This window comes from Physeter macrocephalus, chromosome 10, assembly GCF_002837175.3.
Source record: "Physeter macrocephalus isolate SW-GA chromosome 10, ASM283717v5, whole genome shotgun sequence".
NCBI classification, from domain to species: Eukaryota; Metazoa; Chordata; class Mammalia; order Artiodactyla; family Physeteridae; genus Physeter; species Physeter macrocephalus.
Window position 1 is genome coordinate 12,415,663 of NC_041223.1, and position 13,258 is coordinate 12,428,920.

General features: G+C 45.6%; 1 protein-coding gene across 4 annotated transcripts in view; it reads left to right on the forward strand.

Moving 5' to 3' along the window:
* Nucleotides 1–1,733: 1,733 nt before the first annotated feature.
* Nucleotides 1,734–13,258, forward strand: part of CNKSR3 (CNKSR family member 3) — a 102,685-nt gene continuing 91,160 nt past the window's right edge. For all 4 annotated transcript variants that reach the window (XM_055087429.1, XM_055087432.1, XM_024122478.3 and 1 more), the window contains exon 1: nt 1,734–2,265. In XM_055087429.1, coding sequence (XP_054943404.1) covers nt 2,214–2,265 — 52 coding nt within the window. In that variant the 5' untranslated portion in view covers nt 1,734–2,213. The remainder of the gene's footprint in view (nt 2,266–13,258) is intronic.

Below are 13,258 nucleotides of genomic sequence, written 5' to 3' on the forward strand. Positions count from 1 at the left end.
AAAACGACAAGAAAAAATTATTGTATTTGATAACTGCACGTCTTTGTGTTGTTGTGGCTCCTCTGCTGTAGGTGAGTTTCATGGAAGGTGAGTCCGATGTTTCACTTTTTAAAGTAGGCTTCTTCTTCTTGGGTACTCCAGCTCATCACACTATGCAACAGATGCTTAGGCCTTCTGCTAGCCATCCTTCCAACATGTGCATCCAAGGTGACCTGTATAAATAGTCCATATCATACTAATTCAACAGATATTTCATGAACGAAGTGGCGGGCACACAGGAGGCATCCAGATATATATTAAATGAATGAATAAATACCAACCGCACCTTTGACTCCCTGCTAAGTGGTACCAGCTAGGTGTTGGGAAGAAGGAGAGGAGAAAAAGCTCTATATAATATCAGGTAAGTTCTGCCTCCCAGGGGTTAACAGTCTCCAAGGGGAAGATGTAAATAAATAAGGCAATGGAAGGTAAGAATCACTAAGTGCCAGAGCATCTGTGAGTGGGAGGTAGAGCTCACTGGGGCTGGAGAGGAGGGGGTGAAGTGAGGTTTGAAGGAGGAGAGGTAGGTTTTCAAATTCAGGATTTTCCCCCAGTTGGGGGGTTAGCTCTGGCCCCAGATTGAGTCCCTGAAAGTAAAAGGGCCCTTCTGTCAGTCGCTGAAACTGCACACAGTATCTTTTTTTTTTTTTGGAGCTGGCTAACAACTTTCCCTTCACGATTGATGACTAATTCAAATGAGCATTAGCTCACTTTGCAAATATGAATATTACAGGCTGGCAATATAGAACGCTGAAAGCTACCAGTTTATTATGATTCATCTTAGTTGCGAAGTTGAAATATTGCAGCAGCGTTAAAAGAGAAGTGAGTTACAGGCATAGAGAACGGCTTGCCAAGGGGGAGGGGAGGTGGGGAAGGGATGGATTGGGAGTTTGGGATTAGCAGATGCAAACTGTTATATAGAGAATGGATAAACAAGGTCCTACTGTAGAGCACAGGAAATTGTATTCAGTGTCGGGTGATAAACCGTAATGGGAAAGGATATGAAAAGGAATGTATATGTATATGTATAGCTGAATCACTTTGCTGTAGAACAGAAGTTAACACATGGTAAATCAACTATACTTCAATAAAATAAATTTAAAAAGAAGTGAATTAGATTGTCACACTCTCATCCAAAATATAAATAAAATAAAATAATTTTCCCTTAAATTTAAAAAGGAGGAGGGCTTAATCGCATAGCAGTATTGACCCGCAGCACTTAAAACGTACAGAACGTGCAGGTCTCACTTTAGTTTTGATTTTATTATTACTTTTTGTAGGGCACTGTTGCTCACAGCCAGACAGCCTGGCCTGTACTGCTACCCACAGGACCCGGGCCTCACCAAAGCCAACAGGGCTCTGCAGGATGCACGCGTATCTACAACCCGCCCCCTGAGAAAGAAAGTCCGGCCAGGGCCACTCCGAGAGTGCGGAGACCCGCTGAGAGAGGGAAAGTAACCGGAGTCGGCTGGCTGGGCGGCCCCGCCCCCTCCCACGAGTTTCGCTGGGTGTCCGGCCCCGCCCCTTCTTTTATTCCGAGCTCGCAGGCTGGAGCTGGAACTTTGTAACCCGAGCGCGCTCGCTCTGCGCTTCTCCCCGCCCCGGTGCAGCCCGCGAGGGAGGCGCAGGAGGTGGGACCTGCGGGCGGGAAGACTCCGGACGCCGGCGCGCGAGGAGCGGGGACCCGGGAGAGCTCGCAGCCCAGAGGAGGAGCCGGAGGGGGAGCGGAGCGCGCGGCCCGAGAACCGGAGGCAGCGGTCCCGGCCGGAGGCGCAGAGGGGCGGCGGGGTGCAGCAGGGCCGGAAGAGTCCCGCTCGGAGCCGAGGTCGGGCTCACAGCCCCGAGCCTCAGCAGCTGCCGTCGCCCAGGAGCAGCAGCTGTGCCCGGGGTCCCAGCCGCGGCGGCCGCGGGAGGAGGAGGAGGAGGAGCTGCAGCTGGACGGTGGCAGCTGGAGGAGGAGCCGCGCCGCTGTTCCGCGCGCCGGGGAGAGGGCCGCGCCGCCCGGGCTGAGCCGCGCTGGGATGTCCCGCTGACCGCGGCAGTTATGCAGCCTTGACGGGGCGCTCGGGCGCGGGGACCAGCCGCGGGGCGCGCCCTCCCGGGACGGGGCAACGGGCGCGGGCAGCAGGACTTTACCGCCGACTCCAGCCCCGCTGGGTGCCCAGTCATCCACCATGGAGCCCGTGACCAAGTGGAGCCCCAGACAAGTGGTGGACTGGACTAGAGGTGAGCGAGCCTGGGGGGGCCCGGCGTCTCCGGCCCCGGGCATCGGCTGGCGGGGAGCTGGGGTAGGCGGTGCTCAGCCCTTCTTGCGGGCGAGAAGCGTTGAGAGCGCAGCGCGGTGACAATGCAAACTTCTTCCCCGTGGCTTGTGCGCCCCTAGCTCTTGTGCCTGCTTTCGGGGGTGCGAGTGGTGGCAAGCCGAGGAGAGGCCCGTCTTTACACCGGGGGCGGGGTAGGGGCGGCCTCTGATGGAGGATGGGGGTCGGGGGTGCGGATCTCGGACGCGGGGCGCCCTCCCTGCCCTCCCCGGCGCCCCGGCTGCCTGTCCCGGAGCGCAGAGGCACAAGGCGCCTTTGTGTGGGTGACTCCCCTCGGACGTGGTCAACGCCGCCTGCTCAGAGCAGTTCGCAGGCGTGACGAGGCGGTTGGACAGGTAAAGGGAGACCCCGGCGGCTCGGCGAGCCTCTGTTTTTGTCGGAGAGGGAGAGAGGGCAGCGCGAGAACCAACACTGAGGCATTCGCGCCGGCGACGAGCCAGACTCCCCGGGACTCGGCGACTTTCGCTCCGGGAAGGCGCCAGTACCCCCGGTCGCGCCGCGTTTTTAGGCCATATTTAAACCCTGGGAAGAAGAAGTCTGTTTGGAACCTTTTCCCTGAGTTATGCCGTCATTTGGGATGAGCCTCTGTTGTCGGAGAGGGAGAGAGGGCAGCGCGAGAACCAACACTGAGGCATTCGCGCCGGCGACGAGCCAGACTCCCCGGGACTCGGCGACTTTCGCTCCGGGAAGGCGCCAGTACCCCCGGTCGCGCCGCGTTTTTAGGCCATATTTAAACCCTGGGAAGAAGAAGTCTGTTTGGAACCTTTTCCCTGAGTTATGCCGTCATTTGGGATGAGGAAAAGCAGTGGCTTGGTTGGACAGGCAGCGGGTGGTGGAGCAGGGGTGGGTGGAAGCTTGGACTCTGAGCCGTCACGGTTACTTTTAAGTACCTGCCAAGATTTCGAGGGAAAAGTGACGGAGGTTCCTCAGGCCTCTTTGAACCCTTCCAAGAGAACAAGCCCTCCAAGAACAACCAGTGTTTTAGTGGGTTCCTCACCCCGCTCCCAACTCAGCATCTCTCTGTTTCACGTTCTTTTTTTTTTTTTTTACTTTCTTCTATCTGCTCTTCCAGGTGAGAGAAACGGTGTCCTTTCTTAATAATAATAACTAGAATTGTATAGCGCTTTGCGTTTTGCTAAGAGCTCTCTCTTTGTTATTGCCCTTGGTCGTAAGTGAGCCTGAGAGGTAGGTAACACTGGTAAGATCAGGTCATCTTTCTAACTGTCTCACCCATGGCTGCGGCATCACAAACACGGGTCATCTCTGCATCTCATTTCTCATGGCTGCGTAGTACACACAGACCACGTGGAATGGGATGTCCCAGATGTGTGGGAGGTATGGCACGTGTCAGCGGGGTATGTCTGACCATTTCCTGCTCCTTTGGGAGAAGGGAACAGGGTACATCGCTCCTGAGAAGAGGTTTGCCCAGAGACCAAAATTTCCTGGGCTCTTATTTAAAACAAACATGAAAACACCAAGTACTTGTACATTGAGTAAGGTGTAAACAGCAATGTCACTGCTTGATGCAAAACATAAACTTAAAAGCTGTAAAGATCCAGATCCTATTTTGAAATGGGATGTGTTCCCCCATTCAAGATACTACTAGGTCCCCTGTCTAGCGACTTGCCCAGTCTGAGTTGGTTGATCTATTTTACCAGTGTATCCATCATAGAAGCAAACTAAGAAACTGATGACTTCAGCAGTTTTTGACCTCAAGACCTGCTTTGTCCAAAATGGTAACCAGACCACAAGTGGCTCTTGGGCCCTTGAAATATGGCTGGTCCAAATTGCCATGTGCTGTAAGTGTAAAATACACACTCGTGTGAAAAACAGCATATAAACTATCTCATTGCTAGTTTTTTATACTTATTACATGTTGAAATGATAATATTTTGATATATTGGGGTAAATAAAGTTTATTACTAAAATAAACTTCACCTGTTTATTTTTACCTTCTGAAAGGTGGCTCCTAAAAAATTTAAAATTACACAGGCGGCTGACTTTTGCAGCTCACATTATATTTGTACTGGACAGTACTGCTCCTGAGTAAAAGAAAGGGTTACAAGTTATCACTCTTTGGCTTTTCTGAGCTGCTGCCAGCCTACTTGATAAGGTACAACCAGAAAACCAGTAACAGGCAAACAGGGAGATTATGGAGTGAGATCTTCACACCCTCAAGATTTGTGTCTTTTTTTTTTTGGTCCCCTTGGGACTGGGAGAGGAGAAGCATAAATTCACATCCTGTTATGTTTGTTTAGCATTTAAGTCAGAGCAGATTAAACTGTTTTTGGTATCCTGTTGCCTTGACATTGTGACTTAGTTGAGATTGCTTTCACCCAGGGAAAGTTTTCTACTGACCTGAAAGAGGAATTATGGGTGGTTCAGTATCTTGGTGTCTGGAGCATTGGATGCTGATTAGGTTACATACCTGTGGCTAGTACGAGGCAACTTTATACAAAATGCTTGTGCCCTTTTGGACCCTTAAGTACAGCCTCATAGAATGACCTGGATACTTTTTGTGTTAGAATCTAGACAAGATAAAAGGAGGAAGTGTGTGGCGAACTCTTAGATGAGAGGCTACATTCTCCCAAATTGGGTGACATTACTTGAATATTTCTCACAGTCATGATGTGAAAATATTGACTTTTTAATGAACTACTGGCTTACGCAAACTTGTTTGCTTATAGGACTATTTTTAGCTGTCTTTGCTAACCTCCCTGCCCAACCCCCATTTTATAAATACATCCTACTGATAAGCAGCTCTTCTTGTAGATTGCCACTCTTGGCATTGCATGAGTGTGGCAGGGGTGATCGTGAGCACTGTAGAAAGCCTTAGATTTAAAACTGTCTAAATCCGGCCACAACCTCCAGCTTGCTCTCATGTTGATGTTATTAGGCAGATGCATAGATTAGGAGAAAGGTTGCTGTCTGCAGAATGAAGTAATTCATCTGGCTTTTATTATTAGTACTGTTTTCTTCTTATTATAATTTTTATTTGTATTAATCTCTAGCTCTAGCAACACCAGTGTTATAATATTAGTAGATCCTCAGTGTGTGTTAGCGCAGGTCTAAGCATTGTACAAGTGTTAGCTCATTTAAATGCGTGAACACCCTTTGAGGTAGGAACTGTCATTCCCATTTTGCAGTTGAGGACACCGAGGCACAGGAAGGTTAAGTACTCTGACGAGTGTCACACAGCCACGAAGTGACAGAGCAGCGTTTGACCCCAGACAGTTTGGCTTCATTTCCTTCCATCTTCTTGCGAGGTTCTTCCCAGCGTCACCCCCAGAGGACGCTCAGGATCTTCCCCACATTGATGAATAGACCATCGGGATCCCTGTGATGAGTTACAGATCATGTGTTAGTGGAGGAGAGTCATTCGCTCTATGTCTGTCTTATTCTACCAATTCCGTATATGTCAGGAAAGTTATTTGTTAATCAAATTAATTCATAGTTTCATGGCACCTTGCCTTCCAAATGGTTTGGTGAAGGCTTTTGCAAAGCAGATGATCTTTTACAATGTGTATCAGGCAAGAATAGGGTCAGCTGCATATAACAGAAAACCCATTTTTTGGTGGACTCTCCGAATGAGAGTTTTGATTTTTCCTTGGAAAAGAAGTCTGGAAATAGGGAATTCAGGTTTGTGTGGGGTTTCTGTGGTGCCATCAGGACTCCAGGCTCCTTCTGTTACCCTGTTCAGTCATTCTGAGCAGGGGGCTGAACCCTTTATACCAAACACCTCAGTGCAGGGTGGCTGCTCCACCACCAGGATCACGTTCTTGTTCCAGGCTGGAGAAAGGAGACCCAGAGGAGACAAAACACTGGTGGTAGCCAAGTCTTCCCCTTCAAAGAGCTCTCCTAGAGGTTCTATCAGATGACTTGGCTTACATCGTAGTTGCTACAACTGTCACATGACTACCTCATGCTACAAGGGAAGCTGGTCACTGTAGTTTTTTAAAAAAGTTTCGTACACTGTGGCCTTGAAAAAAATTTGGAGTTTATTCAGTAAGGAAGAGGGGGAGAGTAGATATTGGTAGGCAGCCAGTAGTGTCTGACATACAGTAATTTACATGTCCTGATACTCACAGATCAGCTCTCAAAGTAGGACACGTGTCACAATTTCCCACTTCCCTCAAGCCCATGGGTCCGCCTCGTTTTAGAAATAGTGTTGTATTTTCATCCCTGTTAAGTTTTCTCAGGTCAGAACCTTAAGCTGATTATGAGATCTTTGTCTCTAAGCCTGATTTTTTTTCTTGTTATATTTAATATGCTCATTTCATTTACAAAGATGTTTCATTGAACACAGTTAATTGCAACTTTATGGTAAAGAATTAAATGAAAAAATTCACATCTGGAGTTCCTTGTAACAATGGGAAAAATTGGAAAGAGTCTGGCTTAAAGCCAAATCATTCTAAGCTTGATTTAAATATTAGAAGTTGCATTGTAAAATGCCGCGTCCCAAGTTGTGTTTCTGCTTTCAGGCCATTGGGGGAGTGTCTTCAGCAAGGAGGAAGGGTTACTGGTTTGTCCCTGCAGCCCCGTCCGTCCAGCCCTTGGTCATTGATCGGTCTGCGACGGACAGTCTCGAAATAAGTGTTTGTTGTTGAGGGAGCACATCTATAAAACCAGCTTTAGTCCCAGAACAGAGGTATCTCTGGCCACCTTCTGGTGCTGCCAGTGTGGTTAATGTTTCCCCATCACCAACCAAGAGGAAAGGGAGCTTTCTTGTTTGAGGTCCGAGCATGTGCTCAGGACATCTGCTTGTTCTCTATATCTGGCCGTGGGCACTGCTCTTTTCCTGATGTGTCTGTAACATGTGGCAGGCCAGCAGTTTTAAAGTGCCTCACTATCTGGTCACAGAGGAGCTGGAGTTCCCGTGTTAACTGTAGAGATCTTGTTCGTGGCTGGTCAAAGGCCAGTTCTTTTTGTCATTCTGATTCCAGTCAGGTTGTCCTTCTTCCTTTAGCTTCTAGGGTCGCTGAAAAAGGGAGGTCGTTTCTTTGGGCAGTTGTAGGTCCACCATTTGGCTATAGGTCAAGAACTCTTCTTTATTCCAATTTCTTGCCAGTTCTATCTCCTGGACTCCAGCCACAGAGTTTTCTTAATCATAGTAATAGAAAAACATTCACCGAAGTGTTTATTATGTATCAGACACCGGGCTAAGTGCTTTATTTAGACTCCCTCATTTACTCCTCAGAAAACCCGGTGAGGTGTGCGGACAATTATTAGCCCGTATTAAAGGCGAAGAAACTAAAGCAGGAACAGGGAGTCTCTGGTCTCGTGCTGATAGGTGGTGGTGCTCTTAAATGCTCTCCTCTCCTCCATCCCTTCATCGCTCCCGTGGCTGGTACCAGGCATTGGAACTTAAAGGTGAGAGTGTGGGCTCTGGAATCAGTCTCTGGCTTTGTATCCCGGTACCACCTCTGCCTGTGTGATCTTATGTAAGCTCTCAATAAATTACTACTTGTTTTTATTGCTTCCTCTCCTCTTTTATCCTATAGCTCCAGGACATAAATTATTCTCTCTGAGCCGCATGGTCTGTCTGTCATAAGGTTGATTCTTATCATTCAGGGACACCAGTCAGTGCCGTGGAGATTTCCCTGCCATTTGCCAACCACTCAGAGGACCCGGGGTGGGACTTGCAGCTGGTCAGGAAGGTTCTTGTTTTTGTTTTTGTTTTCGTTTTTTTTTTTTTTTGCTTTTTCTATGTTGATATTTTATTAAATTCTTTACATTTTATACTCACAACAATACTGTTGCATCCTCTGTGCAAAGTAAATTCTAGGTGTATCTAAAGCTTAATTATGAAGAGCAAACTTAAAAATATTAGAACAAGTATACGAAGGACTCTATTAATTCCTCTTAGGCAAATTTCTTTCAAAAATACTAAGAAGCAGAAATAATAAAAAGTGATGAGACATACAGCTGCCCAACAAGTATATGAAAGGATGCTCTACATCACTAATCAGGGGAAGGTTCTTGGTGAGCCGAGTGGTAGATGGCTCTTGCCAATATCATGAGCCCTCTTGGGGTAGATAAGTTCAAACTGTATTTTCTCAACTTTTTTCTTATAGTCACTGGACTTCCAGTGAGCATGGCATTAGGACTGGCTCTTGCTTTGGACGGTTGACCCCTCTGTGGCGCCTGGTCCATGACTAGTGGTACCCGCATCTCCCGGGAGCTTGTTGGAGATGCAGAAGCACAAGCCTGCTAACTCTGCATTCTAACAAGATCCCCTGGTGATCCATGTGCGATTGCAGCTCGAAAAGCTCTGCTCTAGCAGCCACTGCAAACGCGTTTTCGCACTTCGCTGGTAGGTCCTGCTGTCTGAACTGACATGGGCTCCACCTATTTTATTTAAGTTCCCTGGTGACGACACTTGACTTGGCCGCTAATTAAAACAGAAAAGCAATCTTAGAGTGTGTGCTTATATTTATATATTTATAAGCACCGCGTAGCGACAACATCAGGTGATTCTCTGTAAACTAAATTAGACATTTCCCTTGAGCTGTCTTCCGTATTTCTTGGGATTTGAAGAGTTCTCATAACAATCCTTTTTTTTTGTTTGTTTTTTAAAGCCAAGTAGGAAGAAGGGAGTCATGGGGTGGTCAGTGGGCTTGTGTGGTTGAAGTGTGTTTTCAGGATCCTTAGGTGGACTTTGGAGGATGAGCTGGGCTTTTGGCCAGCCACATGGTCCTGTAGTCTGTGATTGCACCGGGTTTATCAAACTTAGATGATTTGGGGGGAAGATTTCATTGTTGCTGGAAAGTGACACATTGTCATTCAGGGCAGTTCTCAAAATTTGGAAGTACGTGCCGTGCCGAGGCCGGGTGTCTGAGTTCTGTGTCGGTGGAGATTGGGAGGTGACCTCTCCTTGTTCAGGCCTCACCTGCACGCTTCCCTTTTGCGTTCACATCATTGCGGAGAGCTGCGGGCACCTCAGTTTTCTGTCTTGCTGTTTCTGTGTCACCGCCTTGATGTTTGTTCATTCCTAGCCTGTTGTGTTCTAGCTCTGGGATATCTGTGTTCTCACCTCCTTTTCCTCTTTGCTCTCATTTTGTGAGGTTTCTGGTGTTTTCACCACTGGTATAGCCATTAGCTAGGCTTTAAAGCAAGTTTTATTTACACAAGCTCTTCCATATTTGTTCTCATTTGATATTTTCACAAGCCCGAGAGGAGCACAGGGAAGGCCCAGTGAGGGTGGAGGCTTTCGGACATGAAATGATTTATCCAAGGTCAGAAGGCCAGGAGTTGGGACCAGACTCCGCAGGCTTCTGTTCTCTTGTTCTGCGCAGCCCCTGGTTCCTCCTCTGGTCAAGGTGGTGCTTTTCGTTCTCTCTTCATCAAGTGTCGGGAGGGGCAACTTCAAAGAACTTACGACTTTTGTGTTTCCTGATTATCCCTTCAGGGTTTACACTCATGGGATACATTCCTTTTCTTTCTCTTTCTTTTCTTTCTTTCTTTCTTTTTTATAATTACACAGCTTAAGCAGGGCCCTAGTATTCTGAACCTGACCTTTTAGCATTTGAGACGCTTCTTGCCAGCTATTTATTTTTATTGTAGTTTGTTGACTGTGTTGTATTGTTTCAGAATGCTACTCAGTAATGAATCATTTCTCTTTTTGACTCTCTTAATCTAATTTTTATTTTATCTTGAGTGTCATATGGCAGATTTTTTGTCTGGTACAATTAACATTTCTGTTTGGTGGAATCACATCCATCCATCCATCTCTTTAACTTTCTTAAATGATTTTTATGGCTTCGTTTCCTGCTTGCCTTTGATTTTTCACAGCATTTTCATTTTAGCTGCTGAGGGAGAGATTGGGCATGGTGAATAACACACAGGCTTTGGAATAAAATAGAGCTGGATTCAGATTCTGTATTTTAAAAAAAATTTTTTATTGACGTGTAGTTGCTTCACAACAGATTCTGTATTTGATACTAACTGGCTTGAAAACTTAGTAAAGTATCTTAACTTCCCCAAGCCTGCCTTAGTTTTCTCATTTGTGAAATGTGACTGATAATTAACTCACAGTGTTTTTGTTAGAATTAAAAGAGGTAACGTAGGGAAAGCATTTTGCATAATGTACGGCATATAAATGTTCACAAACTCATTATTGATTAAGTCATAATAACTCCAAGTTAATATGTAGTATAATTGGATTATTGTTGCTTAAATATTTAATGCTGTTGTGACTGATAGTCACCTTTCACGTGTTTACTAATAATTTACGACAATTCCATCCTTCTCTGTACTGGTGGATAGGTGGTGAGTTAAATTAACAATGTATTTTGTCTTCTCCTCGTTGTTTCCTTGGACACTTTTCCCTCACTTCCTTTGAGGACCTCGTATGTCCTGGAGGAAGGTGGCACCATGGAAAGGTTTAGTAGTAGTTCTCTTGGAGACAGCTTTGGAGGAACACTTTCCTCGATGACAGATTCCACCCTGTAGTAATGAGAGAGTTTCATTCATTCAACAAGTGATTACTGAGGACCTACTAAGTTCCAGGTATTGTTCCAGGTGCTGTTAATCCAGCTGTGTTCTAGGTGCAGGGTTCCAGCTGGGTCCCTCCTTTAATATGGTAGATGTGGGGATGGCAAACGACAGTACCAAAACCACCACCACAACAAAGCAGATGAACAAGAAAAGATTCACTAGTGATGAGTGCGAAGAAGAAACTAAAGCAGAGAGGTGAAGGCGAGTGACCGGGTGGGAGACTTCTTTGGATGGTGTCATTGGGGAAGCCTCTCTGAGAAGATGACACTTGGGTATGAATGACAAGAAGGAACCAGCCATTGGAAAATAAGGGGGAAGAGCATTGTAGGCAGAAGGCACAGCTAGTGCAAAGGCCCTGAGGTGCAAATGAGCTTGGAGTGTTTGAGGAAAGGGAGCACAGTGGGGTCATGAGGAGCAAGGACAGTGGGGCTGTGGTGGGTGGGGTGAGAGACACAGCTGTCAGATCATGGAGGGTCTTGTAAGTCTTGGACAGGCATTTGCAACATTTTCTAATCATGAAAAGCAGAGGAGTGACATGATCTGATTTGGGTTCTTGGGGCGGAAATGAGTTTAGGGAGCCCAGATGGAAGGCATTGCAGTATTCTGGAGATGATGGTGTCTTGAACGAAGGTATTGGTGGTTCTAGCGTTTGTGAAGCCGAGTTCTAGGTAGAGTTGGTTCACTGATAGCTTCACATCCAGATAATTTAAAAACTACATTTGAACTTGGGGTGTAGATTCATTTTTTTCTTTCTCTGCCAGGGTTAAGAGCTCTCCCTGCCCTTCCCTCATCCTGATTACTCTCTTGTCATTTAAAAGGGAGAGCACGATCTGTCTTTTTGCGTTCACATGCTTTGTCTACATCCTTGTTCTCTTCTGGCACATTTTGCAGGGAGCTACAGTTTCTGAAGCTGTTTATTCATCTATGAATAGGGTTTTTGTGAAAGTGGACTTAGCCTAGTTTGTTTTCTTTGACATCAGATGGCTGATGGAACAGTTTTTAACCTGGGATCAGAAGGGCAGATGCAGTTGTGTTTACTAGAGCAAAACAGTTCCTTAGAATGCAGATCACTAGTTGTCAAAATTAGAAAATTTTTTTATGAAAACGAAAAATAGTTGAGTCAAAGAAACTGGTCAATAGATCTCACTTAAAATATTTTGCTCCGCTGATAGACTGTCCTGATTTTACTTTGGAAAATAGAGTCCCCATTTTTTGACTGAATAGATGGTATTTTGAGAAATTTCAACAGGTAGGAGTTGAACACATTTTTTTGTTTGTTTTTAAACACTCAATGCGTCACTTATCAACAGGGTAGGAGTGAGTGGGAGAGAATCGAAGGTTGGTAGGTTTATGTTAGAATAACCTAGAAACTTTACAACACACACCTCATGTCGCCCCCTATAGGGAGAGTATCTTTCAGACTCTTAGAGTAAAAACCCCTGTGTGTCATCAATCAGAAAAGGCAGTGATTATGATCATCTGAATCATGCTTTCCTGAGGAAAACCTTTTAGTGAAAAGAAACACTCTATTTCCTATTTTCAGAGATTTGCAGCAGAAGGGAAATTCAGTACTTTTGGGTTTAGGAGTGGCTGTGTGTGTACATGAGTGTGTGTGTGTGTGTGTGTGTGTGTGTGTGTGTGTGTGTGTGTGTTTATGTGTTTCTAACTTCAACCTGTATCAACTGAACAGATTTTCATGTTCTCGGGGTAATTTTATATTACCGTGTCTTAGGGAGAATCAAGTCAAAAGTCTACCTGGAATATGACCTTTGAAACAAGAAAACTAGCTTAATGTGTAGAGTGGAATAGATTTCACGAGGCACCATCTTAACATGGATTCCAACTGGAGTCTTAAACTAACCATGAGCAGATGACAGAGCTGTGAGTAGCGTTCATGAAAATGGCTGTCTACACTAAAGCCTAAAATTATTGGTAATAAGTGTTAAATAAAAACCACAAATACTGCTTGTGAGTAAGACATCTAAAGACAGATGGTATGAAGTGGTTTGGTTACAAGCACCCCTAGGCCAAGTTGAAGAATCTCATCTAAAACTGATCACAAATAAAACTGATCTGTAAAGAAAGACTCTTTTTGGAGGTGGAGAAACTCTTCTTATTTGGCGCCATCTAATCGGGCTACTTAATGAGCACCTGTAAATCTCTGTAAAGAAAGACTCTTTTTGGAGGTGGAGAAGCTCTTCTTATTTGGCGCCATCTAATCGGGCTACTTAATGAGCACCTGTAAATCTATGACAATTGTCCCTGACTCCTGATGTTTTTAAACAGATTTTCAAGAAACCCTTTCCCAGCCACATATATGTGGCTCAACATCTTGCCACCGTTGTTCTTTTTTTTTTTTTCTCTCTTTTTTTTTTTTTTTTTTTTTGCTTTACTCGGGCCTC